We start from the raw sequence: 22361 nt of genomic DNA on the forward strand, positions 1-22361 counted from the left end.
AAAAAAAAAAAAAAAAAAGAATTAGTGACTTGACTCACCTGTAGGAAAATGAATGCTCATTAAGACGCTGACTCTAGGTGAAATAAATCAAATACCTAAGATTAAATATTGCGTGGTTTCTCTTCCATGGGAAGCCCAAAGTGTACGTAAGTAAAGAACAGAATAAAAGGTGGATGATAGGAAAGAGGGTGATAAACTCTGTGGCACCAAGAAGGGCAGGGAATAGGATGTAGAAAGGGGCATGGCACCATCTGTGCCGTGCAGTTCCCCCCAGTGAATGTATTTATTATGTACCACAACATATGCTAATAAACTGTTACCTAATTGTGGACATCTAAAAAAAATTAAAAAACTACATTGTGTAAATTTATAATTGCATATTTAATATATCCTACCATACTATTATAAAAAGGATATTATAAATCACTGCAAATAATGTTTTGCAGAGGATAACAGCACAGAAAATATTTGTTTTAGTGCTAGGTAAAGATGTATGTAACTGAATTGCGTAAATATTATTGCCACACTGTTTTAAAAGGATGCATAAAAAACTGGGATGAATATATGATTGTAGAATCTTGGATGTGTAAGTACATTTCCCGCTTTAAAAAAAAAAGAAAAAAGAAATCAGTGTGGAGACTCCTTAGAAAAGTAGGACTGTAAATCCCATTCAAACGAGCTATTTCTCTACTGGCAATTTTCCCGGAGGATCTGAAAATATCATATCATAGTGATATATGTGTGCCTATGTTTATAGCAGCACAATTTGTGATACCCAAATCTTGGAAACAACTAAGATGCCCATCACCTGAGGAATGGATGAAAAAGATGTGATGTTTTTAAACAATGGAGTATTACTCAGTTATAAAGAATGACAAACTCGAAGTCTTTTTATTGAAGTGGATGCCACTTGAAGATATACTCATAAATAAATAAACCAGACACACATGTGTAAATATCGTATGGTTTCCCTAGTATAAGAACTGAAAAGAAGAAATATAGAGAGGTATAATACAATTAAAAGGAAAGCAAGAACTTGAGGACTAGACAATGAAGAGAGAGCAAGGAGAAGAGCAAGGAGAAGAGGTAGGAAAAATGACAGAGGCAAGCCATACAGTTATATGTGCAAGATGGGTAAGGCAATGACTCTGAGAATCTTCAGAAGATTTTCAAATGTAGCAGTTAATTGGAAGGATTCTCACCCTGACTAACTATATATACGGACACCTGTGAACTAAGAAACTGTACTGAAGATGGCAATTTGTAAACATGCTTGGAGTGCCTGTCATTCTGGTCTTCTGAATACAGGCTGCTGTCATGACATGCCAGTTGCTACCATGCTTTCTCAGGTAGATGATTGTTTAAAAAGAAAGGGGTGGTGAATGAAGGCAGGAGATAGGAAAAGGAGTGTTGCAGGACTGTCCTGCAACAATGTTGTATATGGTTAGATTTCTGGACTTATGTGTAAACATATATAATTCTTTATTCCTATTTTTTAAATATATTTTAATTTTTTAAATTTTTTGTCATATTCTGTAGGGACTTAAAGTTTAACATATCAATGCTTGATGAAAAATATCTGTTCCATGTTATGCCTAAGATGTTTGATATTCAGACAGATAGTGAGGTTAAGCTCAACAGCCTAGGTTACATGGTAATGACAATAAGCTTCTCTTCTGGATGGTTAACAACCTAATTTTGCAAACCAAAAATTAGAAAAAAAGGAGGGCCACAAGGAAAGCCAACATTTGGCCCTAGCCTTCCAAGGTCATTTAAGACTCAGGACATAGGAGAACTTGTACTGTAATGTCATGTAATTCAGTTATGTCCCAAATTTTCTGACCAAGGAGATTATGGAGCCAAAAAGGAAAGTGATCGATGATGCAGAGTGTGCCTAAGGAGAGTCACATGGAGAGAAACCATTCTCTCAGGCTTTCACAGAGAGCACATTGGCCAAGCAATGGCCGTGATTCATCCACATGGCTGACAGTGACAAAGGATCTACAATCTGAGGTACAGGGTCTCAGGATAAATCCTGAGGGGATTTCACTGACCTTATCTGATCCGAAAGCTACAATTCTTGTTACATAGGTCTTGCTTTATGTTGGTCTTAACCATCCAGCAGAAAAGTATAAAAACAAAGTACAAGAAATAAAGCCAGGTTGTTACGTTGAGCTATAGGGGACTCAGGTCAAGAACTTCTGACACTGCCAGTCAAGTGGAATACCCAATACTATTATGGAATACTGGACTCTTTTGGAATATTTTGCTGAGTTCACACACCTGTAATATTTAAATGATGGAACTAAACAAACAAAAGGGGATACAGATGAATGACCATTTTGTATTCAAAATGGTTAGGATAGATATATAGGTACATTCTCTTAATTTAAGGAATAGATGGATTTGATAGTGTTTGTAAATGGGAGATCATGTCTGCATCTCATACAACAAATAACCACTAGGAAGGCAGTATGCAATGTGTTAATTAGTGGAACTGTCCTACCAATTTGATTTGAAACTGTCTCATTGCTGTTTATTTCTCAATAAAATTATGGAAAAATAAATAAAATAAAAAATAATAAAAACTCAATCATTAATTATACTATTGCTCTCCTCCTCATCTGCTGCTTTCAAAATAGTCTCTTTCATCACGCTGATTATGCTACACTCAATGGGAGTGAGTCTCTCTGCATTAGTCCTCGTAAGGTTCACTGAGTTTCCAGATGTATAGTTCAATAGTTTTCATAAAACTTGGACTTTTTTGCATATTTCTTGTTTTGAGACTTCCATTACATATATTTTGTACATTAGATATTTTCCCCAGATCTAAGCCTCTGTATTTTTCTTCAATCATTTTTCTCTGGTTTGAGACTGAATAATTTATATTAGTCTATCTTCTATCTTCAAGTTCAATGATTCATTTTACTGTTAGCTCATATCTGTTGCTGAGCCCCTCTAACGAATTTTTCATTCCTGGTTTTATATTCTTCAACTCTAGAATTTTCATTTGACACTTTAAAACTTTTTACATGGGATATATTTATATTATTTTACAGAAATACTACGAAGATAGTAGCATTCAACAGAGTACTCTACTATATATACTTCCCTGTTAATATTCCCCTGAATATTAGTATTTTATATATCCACGTTATTATTTATTTAGTATATACATGGGTTTATATATTTTATAACTATCTTACATAAACCATGGTGCACTGAACAAAGACAAAAACTTAACACCGGTGCATCAAATATAGTCTATATTTCAATTTTACCAGTTTTTCCTAATGTTATTTTTCTGTTCCATTACCTAATATGTCTCCATGATCTCTTCTGATGTACAGTATTTCTCAATTATCACTTGCTTTTCATTTTGACAGTTTTAAGGAACGCTAGGTACCTAGGTAGAATGCTTTTGATTTTGGCTTTATGTTACAAGTTTTGGGGAAAGTGAGTGTCTTCTTGACACACATCATAGAATGCCGTTTGTGGTGATTGTTTTGTGGTGAATAATTTCCACATTCTTGTTGAGAATCTCTATTTATTGACCTGCAGTTAATTTTCCTAAATGTATCTAATTATGGTTTCTTTTTAGTTCTTTTAACACATTTAATAGCTGATGTCTTTACTAAATCCAGTATTTAGTATCACCAGCATGTTGGTCAGGGATTACATCCTAAAAGTCATGAAGATAAGGGCTACCATTAGTCGTCTAGTTACTCCATGACAAGTCAACATACTACAACAACCAAGACCCAAGAGAAATGCAGAGACCTTTTATTAAATTTTAAGGTTTATAAACCTGACCCTCATTTTCACTCCGTCATCTACCACATTTCTATGAGGACATCTGAATGCTAATACCACCTAAGAACTTCACTAGATGTGCTTTAGTCATCATTCTAAGAATTAAAAGTAGCTGTCTTGAGATGGCACACGATACTTTAAAAGACTGGATGCCATGGCAGGAGTGGGGTGATGTTTGGGGAAGTTAGAAAAAGGAGGAAGTATGGGTGCAAGAATGAACTAGAGTCTCAGCAGAACTAGGTCATCAAAAAAGTACTAAGTTTGTTGTGCCTTAAGTTTGCTGAATATCCATTTGTGAACAATGAGATGAACAGAGCTAAGCAAACTGTCTACATTTAAGGAGCTCCTCTTGTTGTCTAAGCAAATATAACTGAAGTCAGGGCAGATTAATGGACAAGAGCAATGGTGCTAAGAGTTAATCCTTGGCTGTAACACTAATGACTAAAGCCAGAATTGGTTAAGAAATTTAAAACAGTAGACAAAAAGCTGAACATCACTGAACTCAGGAAGTATGAATTGTGGATAAATGGGAAAATAATGTTCCATGCAACATAAAATGAGGATGTAAAAATTTTAAATACAATTCTATTTTTCTATTTCCAATGATGATGGCACAGTTATCGTGAATCCTGCTCTAAGCCTAACATTAAAATAAGAAATTTAAAAACACTGTAGATAAGGGAAAGAGGTACTAAAATTACCTCAAATGGAAATGAGCTGAGGCCTATCAGAGAAATTTTGTTACTGCCAGAGTTTTCCTAAAATGAACTTGGTATATTTCAGTTACTATAAAGAAAAAAGTAAAGCTGAAAAGATGTTGTTTCTATACATTTCAACTAATCTATATTCTGCTTTCATCATCAGTGGTCCAATTCTATATATAGGCTTATTAAGCCTATATAATACACTTATATAATATAAAGAGCTAAAAAGTGGGTTGGGGAGATAGCTTGGCAGTCTAAGTTCCTGCCTGGCAAGTGTAAGGCCCTGGGTTTGAGCCCTGGTACTGCATGCCGTACTGGTCACAGAACCCCAGTCATGCTGTGCTGGCCATCAAAACCGGGCATGCTGCCGCACGCCTGTAATCCCAGTGCTGGGGTGTGGAGACAGGAAGATCATGATGAGTCCAAGCTGTGTAGCCAGACCCTGCACCAAATAAATAAATAAAGATTTATTATTTTTTTTAAAATAAGAACTAAAAAATTCTTTATAATGTAAAATGTAAACTCTATTTAAAAATTTAAAGATTTAAATGGTCTCAAATTGTGGCTACCAAGAAATTAAAAAGATGGGCTTGCAGGGGAGCCTGTATGACCATTGTCTCACCAGTAAAAAGGCTTCAGCAGTACATCTGGTTCTTCAGTTGTCAAGTTTTCAAAATACTACCTGAGCAAAAAATTTTTTTCTACAGTTTCATATAATGAGATATAGAAAAATACACTTATACCACCACCTTCTTTTACCATATATTGAAAATCTAAGGAGATAACTAGCCAATAATGTGTTGCAATGATTAAAATGAAAAGCCATCATTACCAAACTTGCAGATGGCCAATTTATATTGTGGAAAGTTTTTAAACACTGAAAATTTTTATTAATAATAAAGTTATCCATATTTTCACATCATTAAAGAGATGATTTTCTAAATAAAAATTCGTAGCATAAGTCAAAACCTTTAAGGCAAAATGACACAATATTACACAAATGTGACACAAATATGACAAAATATCCATTCTCTATTCTTGGCATAAGTCAGAAGTTGATTGAACTGATTAAACTGCCCACAGAAAACTAGGCAACAAATAATATGGATGATACATAGTAGCTAATTAACAGTAAACGTACAAGTTTAATATCAACAAAAATGCAAGCTAAACATATTGAGATGGCATAAGAAGGTACTTACATGCTATGCTATTTATGAAAATACAGACTGGCATCACTTTTCTCAAAAATCTGACAATACTCTTTAGTCTAGTACTTAATTAGGAAATGATTTCAAAAACTAAACAGTTATTTATAAAAATTATCAGCACAGTATTTCATTTCTGTATAGAAAAACTACTTGATTAAAATGATCTAAAATGTTAATCTCCAGGGGCCAGGACTATGGCTGCTGTTTCTTCTATTTCTGGTATATTCTTGGCATTTCGTAATAAGCATATATTAACTCTAGTCCAAAAAAATTCTGTAAGTTACTTTTTAAAGTTCCCTTTAACAAATATAACCCAATTCTTATAGAAACAAACAATAAGTGCTATTTCTATTTCAAAGGGATAGGCTTCTATTCTAATTCTAGAACTATACCTCCTACTCACCCAAAGCATCAGCCTCCAGACAAGCACAGCACACAGGAGCTCTAGTTAGAAAGAGATCTAAGTTCAAATCCTAGAAATAATATGAACAGCTGTGTTACTGTGTGTAACTTACTTTTCTAAATCTGAGGATATTCTTAAAAGAAAATAATATAAATTTAGAGATTAAGAGTTTCAATACCTAAGATAATTCAGAAGGGGGATAAAAAGAAGGAAGAATTATAATATGAAATTAGAAGTATATAATTTGGGATTTACCCAAAGGAAAGCTATGATGACATATGTCCTCAAATGGTAAGAACAAAACTAAAAAGTTTATCTTCATTGCTCTGTACAGAAACCTTGCTTTGTTTTTGCACATAAGGAACATAGGAGCAAATATAGGAAACAAGATTCACTTCCTAACCACATTCTTTGACAGACAAGGCTAAGTAAAAGCAGACAATTAGGGGCCTGGGAGATGGCTCAGTGGAATAAGCACTTCCCTGGCAAGCGCAAGGGCCTGAGTTCAATCTCTAGTTCCACCAAAAAAAAAAAAAAAAAAAAAAGCAGACAATTAAAGGTGTGTGGCATATACTTAAAAAAAAAAAAAAAGATGGAGGAGGGGTGTTATTTTACTTTGGGGGACCACAGAAGGCTCTTCTGCAAAGATTGCGTTGATACTTGTGCAAGGAGCCATGAGAAAATCCTGAGTAAGAAATAGCACAAGCAAAGACAAACATGAAAACAATGCTGGCATATTCACAGGCAGCTGCAAAAAGAAGTAAGATTGAAGAGATAGCAGTGATCCCAGGAATCAGATTATATGGGTGCATATAAAAAATGGAGTTGGGATTTTATCTTAACTGAGATAAGAATCCACTGGTATTTTCAGCAGAATGAGTGATCTGAATGCATTTTAGAAATTACTTCAACCATCTATTTGGGCTGAATTCTAGTGACAGGAGGCTTCTGTGCAGCTGAACACATCCCAAACTAGGCAGGAATGACACAGTACTAGAGGTAGCCTAATAGAGCTCCCATGGAAGTTGAATTCAACTATCTCTGAATTCAAGCACAAAGATCTCACCTTAAAATTAAAAAAACCTGCCCTAGTTCTTCAAGTCCAAGTACCAACTCGCTTAACTTTATATACTATCCTAATGAAAATATGTAGCAGAGTGTATTGTAGTTATGTATTTCCATTGCTATTATTCTTACAGTACTGAGCACCAAGAATGAAAGCAGGAACAATTTCTTATTTATAATAACTAGAAGAGTGCTTGGAACTAAAAAGTGCTCAGTAAATGTTTGCCAATTCAAAGAAGGAACATAAAAATTAAAACGAAGTCATTTGTATTTTATAGGGCTGTTGTTAACACAGTACCACAAAAGGGTGGCTTCAAAAAACAGACAGTTACTTCTCTCAGTTCTGGAGGCTAGAAGTAAAAACATCAAGGTGCTGAGGACATGTTCTTTTTGAGAGCTTCAGGTGAGACTATTCTTCGTCTCTTTCATTTTTCTGTTGTCTCCTGGCAGTCTGTGGAGTTCAGGGCATAGAGATGCACCACTAGAATTTTGTTTTGTCTGAGCCATGTTCAGACAGTTTCTTCATTGTGTTTCTCTGAGTGAATTTAGGATTTTTTTCTAAACCCTAATCTCATCTAACTTCATTACATCTGCAGATACTTGTTCCAAATAAAGATTCATTCCTGCTGGATATGAATATTTGAATCCATTAAACTATTCAATACCACAACAGACTGCCTTATAAACTAGTCACCCCATTCAAAAAACATTCAAGTATGGTTGTAGAGCCAAAATCTGGCCTGCCTTGATATGTCCTTTAACCTCTCAGCTTATTCATCTATGTGCTAAGAGGATGAGCTCTTGTCTCTTGTAACACTGATATTCTAAAACTTTTACGTATACATTTTCTTGAGGACATTTTAGACTGAATGAGTTAAACATATAGAGATCCTCAAATATGTGAATAAATTAAATGAGATCCTCAATTAGAGCAGAAAGTTTAATATTGAGGCTCTGAAGTAGGCAAAAACATTTTTGTAGTATAGCCACCATTATGCCTACTTCTTCATTTTTCACTAAGAATATAGTGTATTCTTTCATACATAAAATTATACTATACTTTTAATTAATAAACTACACATTTGAACACATACTATATGCCAGACAAAGAGGAATATGGTAGTGAATAATCACCTTCTATATAACTGTATTTATTAACTAGGACTTAGTCTCTTCATAATTTATAATTCTATTTAAATGATAGTTTAATAGGTATGGGTTATTTCTCTACTGGGGAGGTTCTAAAAAATAGCTTTGTTGGTTTCTGATCAAAAAACAATGACATTTTTATTGTTTAACAAAATTCACAAATGTAAAAAGATTATAAACATTACCAAAAATCTCACCCCTCAATGATAACTACTATTAACATTATACTGAGCAATCTTACAGATTTGAATGCATTCATATAGTATCTTTCATGATTTTATCTACAAATACAGATCTTCTGTAGAAAGATATATTAATACACTAATGCAACACCCACATTGTAATTATTCCCTCCCCATACTCAAATTGCTATTATATTTTTCTGCGACAAATCTGGCCATATGGCCTCATTGCAGCTTTCTGTCAAATTAATATATCATTAATTTAATGAATCTCTCATTGATGAACATTGAAATAAAGACATATATTCATCATTGCCAATGTTATAAATAGAATTTAAAAAATCTATTTACATGTATCTTAGCAAATTTTTCAAGTATCTCTTTAGACTAATTCCAGGATTGAAGAAAAGTCTGTATTTACATTTAAAATTTTCATTCAAGCAACACAGGCCTACTGTGTTCGCAAAAGGTTGAACCAAATAATGTTCTATCTCCACATAAGAAAACTCATTTTCCCACAACTTTTTCCACATTAGACTTTATCAGTCTTCACTAATATGACAGAGTCATCCCATGACCCTCCCCAAATCTTTAATTACTAATATTTCCTTTATATTTTTCCACTAACTGTGTGACCTTAGACATATTATGTAATCTTCTGAGTATTGGTCACTAATTTTTAAAATGTTGTGCAATTATATTTATATCCTCCCATTCGAATACTAATATTTTGACATTCCCAAAGAAGGCTTAGAAAGAGTAAGTATAGCAATTGAGTACTGGGAGTTATCAAAAGCCAGGGAACAAAACTGACAGAGAGGTAAAGTGTTATTTCTGTACAGCTATAGAAAATAGTAAAATAAAGCAATAAAGTAATAACATGCAAGTGAAGTAAATCAGTAGATTACAAACTCTGTCATGAGCATGGAGTTTCAGAGAATAGGTCCTCAATTTCTTCATGTACATTTTTCTTTTCTTTTTCTTTTTCTTTTTTTCTTTCTTTTTTTTTTTGTGTGTGTGTGTGTGTGTGTGTGTGTGTGTGTGTGTGTGTGTTTAGTACAGGGTCTACAGGGTCTCACTACACAGATTGGGCTCCTAGTGATCCTCCTGTTTTCAGTCTCCCAAGTACTGGGATTATAGGTGTGCACCACCACACCAGTCTCAGTCACTGTCTCAGCGCACTGGAGGAGCAGGGCCAGTACAGTAGGCCAGGGATCGAACCCCTTTCCCTGTGTCTGCCTCAGCAGGTGCTTTACTCCACTAAGCTATCTGGCCAGCCCTTATACATTTCTCTAGAACTATTCTGTTGACAAATATGCTAGTTTTCCTTTCCCTCACCCTCCTGTGCCACTTTCTAAAAGAAAATCTTAACTGTCAATCTTAACTTTTTGAAACTTACTATCGAGTACTGCCTTGAGGCCTAGCAACACCTAGTCAGTCAAATGGATGATGAAAATGAAGAGAACAGAACCATGTCAGAGCATTAAAGTAAAATAATTTTAATTATGATTACTTTTAGGCATACAACTTAGAAAAATGGATAATACTACCAATGAAGAATGTATATTACCATCCTCTAGATTCACAAATGAATTTTCTCAGTATTTTCTGTTATAGTTTGGATCTTAACTGTTCCCCAAACATCCACATGGTAAAGGATTGGTCCTCAGCCCTAGTAAGTCTTCAGATCAATGGAGATGTGCCCTGGAAAGTGACAGAGATTCCCATTTTCAGCCAGAAAGTTAGTAATTTTGCCTTGCATGTGCTCTCAACATGACGTCCTGCCTCCCCACAGGCCAAAAACAATGTTGGGAATGTTGGCAACTGAAACCTCCAAAATTATGATCCAAAATAAACTTTTTTTCCTTTATAAATTGTTAAGTATTTTGTGATAGTGACAGAAAGCTAACACATTTTCTTTCTCTTTCTCTTTCTTTTCTTTCTTTCTTTTCTTTTCTTTTCTTTTTTTTTTTTTTTTGACAGGGTCTTGCTATGTGCTCACTTTTGAACACCCCCCCCCCCAGGCTGGTCTCGAACTTGCAGCAATCCTCCTGTCTCAATCGCCCAAATACTGAGATTACAGGCATGCATCACTATACCTGGCTCCACATTTTCAATATTAAAGTTAAAAAATAAAAACAGAATCAATGCTGGACCCCTTCTTTTTACTAATATTTGAAAAAAAATAATTGAAAAAAAAAGTCAGTCCCCTGTTAGGTGTGTAGCATTTGTCTATAATCCCAGCTATTTGGGAGGCTGAAGCAAAGGTATTAAAAATTCAAGGCCAGCCAGAGAAAGCATCTCAAATTTGAAGGGAAAAATAAATAAAAAGCTCTACAGGGACAGCTCTTGGTGGTAGAGTGCCCCTGTGTTCAACCCCCAGTAGTGAGAAAAAAGTATCAGCTTCATCTATACCATTGGAAATCCATTTCTTACAAAATTTTACTGTGACACTTACTTAAAATGTTATAATTCACATGCTGTTTTGATTTTTTTTTGACACTGCCACACAGCTTTGTGGTCACAAGAAATTTTATATTTTTAAATTATAATTGTGTCCACAGAATTTCAAAATTTGGGTGCTAAAATAAAGTACTTTTTACACATATCTACTGAATTCATGAATGAAATTACTTAAATTTATTACACAAAAATATGAGTGATAAAAATGTTTTCAAGTATAAAAGATACACTGGGGCAATAATATGTAGTGAAAATAAGAAGGAAAAGATATCACTGGTGGTGCTATCTGACATACTTAAATTTTTAACTAGACACACTTAAAATTGTGATTTAAACAATATATCAGAAGTCACAGAACTCAAAAGAAGAAATACAAATAGAAAGGTACAACACAATTAAAAGGAAAGCAAGAACTTGAGGATTGGACAAGGAGAGGGTAAGGAGAAAAGCCGGGAAACATGACAGGGCAAAGCCATTCATTTATACACACGAGATGGATAAGGCAATGATCCTGAGAATCTTCAGCAGGTTTTCAAAACTAGCAGTTAATTGGTAGGATTCTCACCATGACTAACTATATATGCTGATACCTGTGAACTAAGCAACTGCACTGAAGAAAGCAATATGTAATAGAAGGGTCACACTGGAATGCCTGTCATTTTGGTCTTCTAAATATGTACTGCTTGTCATGACATACCAATTATTGCCATACTGTCTCTCTAGTAAATGTTTGTTTTTAAAAAAAGGTAATAAATGAAAAAAAGTGACAAGAAAAGAAGATGTCACAGGACTGTCCTGCTACAATGCTGTATATGGTTAAGTTTCTAAATTTCTGTGTAAAAATATGTAATTGTTTATTCATATTTTTATTTTTTAATTTTCTTCTCAATATTCTTTAGAGACTTAAAGTTCAACATATCAATACTAAATGGAAAATACCTGTTCCATGTTGTGCCTAAGATATTTGATATTCAGAGAGACAGTGAGGATAAATCCAACTGTATATGTTGTAGGGTAATAATAAGCTTAACAACCTAAGTTTGCAGACCAAAAATTAGAGAAATAGAAGCGCTGCAAAGACAGCCAACATTTTGGCCCTAGGCTTGCAAGGTCAGTGAAGACCCATGACATAGGAGAACATATACCATAACATCATGTAACTCAGTTGTGTCCCAAATTTTCTGATTAAGGAGATTATGGGGCCAAAGAGGAAAGTGATCAATGACTAGAGTGTGCCTAAGGAGAGTCACATGGAGAGAAAACATTTTCTCAGGCTTTCAAAGAGCAAATTGACCAAGCAATGGCTGTGACTCATCCACATGGCTGACACTGACAAAGGATCTACAAACTGTGGTACAGGGTAACAGGATAAATCCTGAGGAAACTTGACTGACCTTATCAGATACAAAAGATGCATTTCTTTTCTTTTCTTTTTTTTTTTTTTTTGAGGAACTGGGGCTTGAACTCAGACCCTTGTGCTTGCCAGGGAAGCGCTTATTCTACTGAGCCATCTCCCCAGCCCCCAAGTAGAGGCAGGTCGGGGGCTCGAACCTGCGAGATTGCGCTGTAGAGCCTGATGCGTAAACCGCTATGTTATCTCTCCAGCTCATTTCTTCTTATATAGGTCTTGCTTTATCTTGGTGTTCACCATCCAGAAGAAAATTATAAAAACTAGGTATATAAATTAAAGCCATATTAATATGCTGAGCTTTGAAAGGCTCACGTGAACAACTTCTGACATTGCCAGTCTTATGGATAACCCACTACTTTTATGGACTATTGGACTATATTGGATTATTTTGCTGAATTCATATACCTACAATATTTAAATGTCAACAGAATACCCATCTCTAACAAAACTAAAAAAAAAAGGGGGATACAAAGGAAGGACCATTTTGTATCTGTATATACAAAATAGTTAAGATAGATATGCAGCTACTTTCTCTTCATTCAATGAGAAGAAAGATTTATATTTGGACAGGATATCATGTCTGCATCTTGTACTATGATAACCACTAAGAAAATAACAATATGCAATCTATTAATTATTTAAACTGTTCTACTAACTGGTTTTGAAACTGTCTCATTGCTGTTTCTTAATAAAATTAAAAAAGTCACATCACTTACAAATATTCAAAGTTAGATGACAAATTCAAAGAGTGAGAAAAGGTATGACTTTTGCTTCCTAAGCTCTTTGCAAGGATATACAAAGGTTTTAAAACCTTTGTAGTAAATTTCAGAATCCGTCATTAGCACTAACCTCTGCCTTAAGGCACTGCGTAATGAACTCCCCATTTTTGTGTTCCCCAGAGATGAGCACTCAATACATTCACAATCATCTTATTATATAGCTTCTTCTGCTCATAAGAAGGAAAGAGAGAAATAAAGAAGGAAGAAAGGAAGGGTGTGTGGGTGACAAAACCTTTCTCCTCTTCCCATCTATACTCTGGTTCTTGTTTCATCATCTATGTGGTCTCCCAAACTGCAAGACATTTTCTTCTATCTTCTAAAAGAAATAAATTCCTAAGACCTAACTTCCTATTTTTCCCCTTTCACCACTCCTGCTGTTCAAGACTTCATGAGCTGTCATTATATAGCTCTTCCTTCAAACAAAAACTACCATTTTACTTCCCAGCATCTCCCCCAGAGGGTAAAATTCCAATTATCAGAGCAATACAGATGTACCTACCTAACATGAATATAAATAAATTACTCAAATGATTTTAGAATGGTGATGTTTAAAGGAGCCAGAAAAGTCAATTCTTTTGATGATATTCTTATCCAAGTGTCTTTCAAGCTATTGTTTTCACTGTCACTGAGAATTTTATAACCTTATAAAGCAGCCCACTCTATCTGCCAAAGACCGCAGTACAAATACAACTGGCTTGACTTTTCATTCCTACAGTACTTTGGTTAAAAAAGAGACTTTTGTTAACAGAAAAATACTGATAACATTACATAAAATCATAAATGAAATTTCACCATCCAGAGAGCTTCAATTAGCAAATTAAAACATATCTAGCTTCTGCAAGCATAAATGGATATATACTTTAAATTTCTTGCTTCATTCACTTTTTTTTTTTTTTTTTTTGCATTAAAAACCCTGCGCTGAAGCTAGAGACTCTGTCAGTGAATTCCTGGTAGGGAGATTTAGTGAACATGATCTCATTCCAGAAATTGGGGATCAGGTACTACAGGTCTTGGGTGGCATCAAAGGTGGCTCTGGTAAAGTTACCCAATGTGGCAGTGTAGCCCCTGACAGAGGTGTCACAGTCAGCAATACTAGCCATCTGCAACAGCTCTTTGCAAATGAGGTGAGACAATGCCAGTGCCTCTGGGGCAGGAATCAGGCAAACCAGTACAGAACTATAGTGACCTATCATATTGCAAGGGACAAGTGGAAGAACTTGCTGATCTTGTTTCAAGGGTCACTTCTCTGCACAGGGACAGTTGACAGAATGATTATGATGATGGCAGTGCATACCTCCTTGAAGCACGACTGACACAACCCTTGTCGTCCTCAATGGCAACAAATGCCCTGAATGCGATCTGCTGGTCCGTTCTACATTGGAACGATCTACATTCCATTCTACATTGGAATGATCTTCAAAATCTCATCCTTGAGGGATGATCCCAGAAAAGCCAATGATCTCAGACACTTTAATAGGCAAGGAAAAGAGAAAGATTTCCTCCAGAGACATGCTCTTTTTGACCCTGACTAGCAGCCACAGCTTCGTGATACGGATCCATTCCTTGTGCTCAGTCTTGCACTTGCCAGCCCTGCAGCCTCAGCATGGCCATGCCGCTGCCAAAGCATCCTTGAGAGTCACTTCCCACTATACCTATGTCACTCACGCTGAACTGGTGGTGGCATCTGCCATTTGGTGTTTTACCAAGGAGGAAGTTATTGCACCTTATTGTAAAACAAAAACAAAACAAACACAAAACTGGGATAATTCTTAAGATACACTGGGGTTTACCCCCAACTGAATTATGTTATAAACACTGCTCTCGTGATTAAATACTGTTCCAATTCTTCAAACATTTTTGTGGCTGTACAACACAGAATAAAAATGCTAAAATTTCTTTAGCTATTTTTAAACTATGCTGTTACAAATTCTTGAAATTCATTAAAGCATCTAAGTAGTTAAACAGGGAAATAAAAAAACCTAATTCCATAATAAGAAAGGCTATTTACCTATATGTAAGATATTTTTATTTTTCAACTTTTCACAATTATAAATATAATGGGATAAATATTCTCAAAGGTTAGTCTTTACCAACAGTTCATTTACTGATAGATTCCCAAAGGTAAGTTGTCAATCAAAAGTATTGATTTTCTAAGTACTGATTTTTTTATTCAATTGCCAAATTATTTTCAGAAAATTTACAATTTACAATCATAGTAACATTGTACAGATGTAACCTATACATTCTCACATTTTAAAAAAATCCATGAAATTGAAAGCAAAAAAGGCCAGTGGGAAAGCCAAAACATGACAGCCCCTACCCACCCCCAACCAAAGTTTGTACATTTGATATCTGGAAGCTCAGGAGACTCCCTGGGAACAAAATGGGAGTAATACCAACTATGTTAAGTTTTTGCTAAGGATTAAAAGCACCAATCACAGTATTGGAAATAGTTTAATACTTCATTAAGTATTCCTTTATTATCCATTTCTTCAGTCACTAGTGTGGTCAAATGCAATCTCTTTTTCCATTCTCCAAACAATTCTAGCTACTGGTCCTTACCCATATTCCGATACAACACTCTTCACATGTGACAACAGGAAGTAGAACAGAATACACAGGCTTTAGAGTCAGACTGACCTGAAGTTTAACCCCTTTTTAACAAGTGTTACCTTACATAAATGACAACTTTAAATTTGTCTCTTCTCTAAGTTAGAGACCATGTGACTTAGGAACAGAGTGCAGCACTGGAAACATATGATAATCAGTATCTGTACTACCCCTCATCTTCTTCCTCTCATTCAGGTAGTGGCCCTTTATATCTTAGAAAAAAGCACTAATCTTATCATCTCTCATCATCAACTCCTCATCTCCATCCATTCCCCTCCTGAAATCTGAGTCCATTTCCCTTCAAATCAAATAAATGTCTCTATAACTTCTTTAGTCACTCATCAAAGGGTTTCAAATTACCTGAGCACCCTGCACACTACCTTCAGAATACCTCTTACCCCATCAGCCAATAAAACCCATAATCCATGAACTTACCATTGTAACTATATCTCACTCACTTCATGACTGAGACAGACAAGATTAAAAGTGAGATCAAACACAACAGGAGCGTCTCAAGGTTTGTGTTGCCTGGGACAAGTTATTGTCCTGAAGCTCACTTTACCCCGTGCAAAAACAGTGCACGATACCACTTACCTTAATTTTTATAAAAATTAAAAACCAAACGAAGTATATGATGATGCAAGTTACTCCAAAATCAGAAATAACATCATCAAAGCAAGATTGCCTGGTCTTTAATAAGCACCATTTGCTAAGTACTTTATATGATAATAAGCTGGAGTTCAAAACTCTTATTTTGGCTTTGTTGAATTTTTGTTATTCAATTAACAATTCTGTTCTCTTCATCATATTGTCCTTTCTCCCTACTCATCACCTTCTGAAAATGAAGAGCTATCTCTACCAGTAGGTGGAGGCATGGAGCAACAATCCAAAAATCTCATTCAAAGAAAATTACCTATGAACAAGAGACACTTTTGGTATTAACCACAAAACCCAAGGCACAGATCCCTTATAAAGAGAACCGCTAACTGTCTGTATCAGCTTATCCCCTGTATCAGCTTCCCCATGTAGGTTTTGAGAAGCTACTACAATTGTAACATAATTTGCAATAAGGTACATTTACAAACTGATGGATATAAAACAGGCCTTACATAAATAATGAAAATGAAATTTCACAGAAGAAATGCAAATAGTATAAATCTCTTACTATAATTTATATCAAACTCAGGCACAACAATGCACTCATTTCAGCAGCACAATGTCTGTTATCTGGTACTACGTGATTGGAGGTTAAAGGGAGGAGGATCGCTTACCCTAACCTTGTCCAATGTTAAGAGCCTTTTGATTAAGACAAAAAAAATTCTTGCCTTTTGACTAAATCTACTGATTACACAAATTTTATCAAAGATACATGAAGGGATCTATTGCATGAAATTCTGTGTATAAAAAAACCCTGAAAACAAATACTCAACATTTAGAGAATGTGTTGCTTACAGATCAAACTTGTCCTAATGATCTATAGAGCAATAATCTATACATCTGCTCTGCTAATATAGTAGCTACTAGCTATACGCAATAATTAAAAGTGAACTAAAAATTCATTTTCTCAGTCATACGAACTACATGTCAAGTGAGCACTGCCTATATATGACTAATTACTTACTATCATAATGAATGGTGAAGAGAACATGTCCATTATTACAAAAGGACATTCTACAGGACAGTGCTGGTCTACATGTTGTGTATATAAATGGCCTCCTGATGTCCTCTTCCCCTATATTCACTGACTTATCTAGAAATACCTGTTTAACCTTTAATTTTGCCTAAGGCTCAACAGCTATGTCAAGCTACCCTGATTTATCCCAAAAATTTACATGTTCTTCACTTACAGTCTTGCCACACCTTGATAAATCTTGTACAGTAACCATACCACATATAGTCCTAGGACTTTTCCCACCACAATCCTGCAAACATCTAGAAAGAGTAACTTCTTTCCAAGAAGCTCTAAACTATTCTGGCACAGACAAGACCTTGAAAATTTGTGATATACTATGAACACTGCTAAAAACAAGAGAAAATGGACACAATGATTACTAAAAAGTGTTAATGTTGTGAGAGGCAGGATCACAATGGACTTTTTAGCTATGGATTTTTACATTTTCTTAATATTAACTACAAGCAGCCTCATAGGTATTCCGTGAGTAAATATTTGTGAAACAGCTTTTTGTGACTTTTTTTTCCCCCAGCACTGGAGCTTAAGAGGAAGGCCTTTGAACTGACCTATATCTCCTACCCTTATTTTTGAGACAGTCTTGCTAAATGTTATGGTTTGTGTCTAGATGTCCCCCAAAAGCCTCATGCAGCCATTGGGGGGGGGCTTCTAGAGTTTGTGATTAATTCATAATCCAAACGCGGGGGATTATGGGTGAGTGCTACACTTGCCCTGGGGCAGATGATCTACATACAAATGTATGGAGGGGAGAGAAGCTAACTAGAAGGCACAGCTGCTGCCCCTCCCTTTGCTCTTTTTGCTGTTTTCCAGGCCATGAACTGCTGCCCTCTGCCATGTGGCACTCTGCTTTGAAGCCAGCCGGGTTTGGACTGAAACCTCCAAATAAGCCTTTCTTTCCTTAATTTTGGGTGTCAGGCATTCTGTCCCAGCAACAAGAGAAGAGTAACTAAGACACTAAGTTACCCAGGCTGGTCTGAATTTGCAATCCTCTTGCCCCAGCCTTCTAGAGTGATGGAATTATGGGTATGCTGTACCATGCCTAAGAGCACAGTATTTTAGGAAAAAAAAAAAAAAAGGCAGGTGTGCTAGCATACACTTATAAAAAGTGGGTGGGGATGTAGTTCAATGTGAAGACCCTGGGTTCAGTTTCTAGTACTGAAAAAAATAAAATAACCAAAACACTTTAAGTTTTGCTCATTATGGTATTAAAAGCATGTTTACATGTTAGATCCCAGTATTTTGTCCAATAACAATATCTTATGATATATTTTAAAAATTAAACCTCAAAATTCTAAAACAGGATGTTTCCAGTAGATATAAAATCTGACTGACCGCGCCCCCCCCAGCAGTGTTTTGGCATTAGTATCAATATACTAACCCAACTTCCACATTTACTGAGCCCCTATCTATGCAAAGCATCTGTGGTGAAGAACCTTCTTCAGAAAGACCAACATTTAAACTCAGCTAGATATCCAAACACAACAAGAAACTGGCTTCATTTATTATTCAAATAATTAAAAGAAACCTCAACCATTTGAAAAGGTAGTATATGACTTGGTTTAAAATCAAAGGTTAACAGGATCACAAGTCTGCATCTTGTACAGCAATTAACCACTAAGAAGAATATATGCAGTGTATTATTTGTTGAAACTGTAAAAAAAAATTTAAAAAAATAAAATAAAATCAAAGGTTAATGTATCATTTACCTGCAATCCTTAGAAAAGCTACTGTTCCAATAAGTGAATTTTTGAGATAATTCAAGCTTATCAAACTTATTCAAGTTATCCACTCAAGTGGACAAGTTAAGCAACAACATTTGAACTTTTTGACACTGAAGTCTTAAAAAAAAAAAACAAAAAGTACAAGTATTCCAACTTGTAAAAGCAGATTCTACTAGCATTATTTTGACTAATAACTGTGTTGTCCAACAATCAATTGCCTAAACTAAAAGTCCCCAGGTTGCGGAGTTGGAAGCTTTTTTTCCCATTCCTAGCTGTTGGTGTGTAGCTGTCCACTGTTGCAATGTGAACAGCCCGTAGCCCCCCTCTCATGCCATTTCAAATTCTTTGCTACTTAGAAAATTTTGCCTAAATATCACATGCTTTGAGGAGATCTCTAAATGTATTTTGGTTGCTCAGTCTTTTCTGCTTATTTCCCAGATCTATTGGTCTGCAATTACAAGTTCAAAACCAAATTTTGGATAAATGTATCTCTACTCTAGTGTGATGCTCTTACACTTTTATATTTGGAACTGATGTTCAATCAGAGGTGATTTCATTTCCTATTCAATCATTCAACAGATACTAAATCCCTACTATGACTTACACTCCACTAGAAAAAAAAAAAAAAAAAGAACTGAAAAACCACTAGTTTTAGCCAGGTGGCATACACCTGTAGCCCAACACTTGAGGAGGCTGAAGGAGGAGGATCACAAGAGAGTTTGAGGCCAGTGTGGACTACACAGTGAGTACAAGGCCAGCCTGAACTACATAGTGAGACCCTGTCTCAAAAATACAAAAAAAGAGAAAGTTCTGGACATATTTTAAAACTGGAAAAACTATAAAGTATTTTACTTAAAGTGTTAAAAAAATAATTTTAAGACTCAAATAAAATTACAAACCTCTTTACAATTTCTGTAACTTTAGGCTTAACTTTACTCAGGAGTAAGGGAAGCTTTTGATTTAACTAAATGTTTATTTCATAGTGCTCTGAAGAAGACTCCAAGGTTTTTAACCTCCTTTCCCTATTATAAATTCCCAAAGAACTCAGTATCAATATATGCTTTATTATTAAACAAAATGCACATAATAGCAAATATTGGTAATAGCAAATATACTTATCTCAACTGTCTGTTAAGTTTATCAGCCAATGTTGAGCAGAGAAAAAGTGTCAATCCAAAACTTCTATCCAAAGTGTAACAGGTACCTATATATTTATTTTGGTCTTTTTTTTTTTCCTGTTTGTTTTGACATGTTAAGAGTTAGTAGAACATAGAGTAATTCTACAATATATGCTACATCTGCCACAACCATATTTTTAGAATTGTATTACTCATTTAAACCTAACTCTAGCAAATGAGTCAAGAAACAATAGAACTTAAATTTAGTCTCTGTAGATTAATTAAGACATCTTGGCATCAGCCTGACTTTAAATCCCTTGGAATCTTCCTTCTCATTCATTTTGTCCTCAGGGAGCACAAAACCTTTGAAGTATTTTATAATTTATAAGTCATCAGTGATTCTATTATTTAGACGCAGCTGGAAATAGGTATAGTCACGTGCCTGCTGATCTAAAGAAGTATAATATTTAGAAATGAACAAAGTTCCTGCCATTAAAGACCTTGAATTGCCACTATTAAAAACCTTTTTAGTAGTATATTAATACTTCTTCAACATTAATTCTGCAACCTAAAAACACTTGAGCAATATTAAAAATGCAAGTCACAGAACTAACCTTCAAAATAAGTAACAATGTAGTATTACCTAAAATGCCACTTCACATTTTAGTAAGTTTTACAAATCTACACTGATCTTGTAAACATACCACGTTGTGCTGTGAAAGAAGCTTGATTTGAAATAAAAACTTAGAAAAAAAACTGATAAGGCTCTTGCTCTATCAACAACTTCGGTGAATGACAAGTGGTATTTACTAGATAATTATAAAGCAAAATCTCTAAAAGGTGCTGTCTACACTACCAAAAAAAAAAAAAAAAAAAAAAACCTGTAACACTGACTTCGCTCAAGATACCTACAGTGTAACTGGAGATAAGATTCCCATAAAAGGTAATATTAAGCCATAGGTAAAATAAACAGCTTGATTTAAAAAGTGGTCAGGACCACAAAATTTTTGAGAGCTAGCAGTGAGCACTCAGCTCGTATATAAACAAAGCAAAATTGTTCCTGTCTTCCATTCCAATTAAAATCAGCCAGTAATAAGGAGTTAGGACAAAGACATTAGCATAAGAAAAATGTAAGTTCTCAGGAGCAGCTGATATAGAATCATTTAAAATGTGTTCCTGTGAGTACACATTGGTTGTTTCTCTCCAAAGATCTCATCAAATTGAAAACAAAGCCGATTCGTGGCTATCAACTTCGCAGACTTGTTCCTCCGGTACCACTTTAGGCCCATCCGTACAAATGAAGGAGTTGGGGCGAAGACAGCAAGGGGGCATCTGGGCCTATTGTTCACTGAGCACGCAGGTACACAGGAGCACGGCCGAGTGCGCGGGAGCTGGGGCGCGAGGGGCGTGAGGCTGGCACACGTGCGGGGGGTGCGGGGAGCAGAGGTGAACAGGTGAGCTGGGGGCCTGCAGCTAAGGAAGAGGGGCCCAACTTCCGAAAGGTGTCGAGAAAACCTTAAAGGACAAAATCATGCTGACGCTTGAACCGCGGGCACACTGATGGCGTGGGGAAGGTCTGAAGGGTCCCCGGGGCTGCGGGTTTGACTGGAAGACGGCGAACTGAAGATGGACAACACCGGGAATGAAAAGAAAGGCTCTCAATTCGGAAGGCCAGCCTAGGAATCCCCCAACAATAGACAAAGCTGGGGCCCGGTTTGGCGGCGAGAGCTGGGGTGTCGCGAAGATGAAGCGGGTGGGCAATGGAAACAAAAGCGAAAAGCCCCCCGGTGTGGGCCCCGATACAGCGGCGGAGGCGATTACCTGTGAGAGCTGCCGGGGGTTGGGACAGCCGAAAAGCGCGGAGCTGGAGCTGAAGCTGATGGCTCCTCGGCGGCTGAGGACGTGCTGGGGGACCGGCCTGTCCAGCGGCAGCACCGGCAGCTGGTAACATACTTCCATTGAATACGCCCGCCCTGCCTGCGCGCGGCGCCCGCCCTGCCGCGGCCGCCGGCCCCTGCGCTGGGAGGGGGCAGCGGCTCGGG

At 36.1% G+C, this 22361-nt stretch overlaps 1 protein-coding gene across 1 annotated transcript in view; it reads right to left on the minus strand.

Moving 5' to 3' along the window:
• The window catches only part of Pde7a (phosphodiesterase 7A), a 175822-nt gene extending 153476 nt beyond the window's left edge, over positions 1 to 22346 (minus strand). The window contains exon 1 of the mRNA XM_023722384.1: positions 22141 to 22346. Coding sequence (XP_023578152.1) covers positions 22141 to 22278 — 138 coding nt within the window. The 5' untranslated portion in view covers positions 22279 to 22346. The remainder of the gene's footprint in view (positions 1 to 22140) is intronic.
• Positions 22347 to 22361: the final 15 nt, after the last annotated feature.

The sequence above is a fragment of the Octodon degus genome, unplaced genomic scaffold, assembly GCF_000260255.1.
Source record: "Octodon degus isolate 3935 unplaced genomic scaffold, OctDeg1.0 scaffold00091, whole genome shotgun sequence".
NCBI classification, from domain to species: Eukaryota; Metazoa; Chordata; class Mammalia; order Rodentia; family Octodontidae; genus Octodon; species Octodon degus.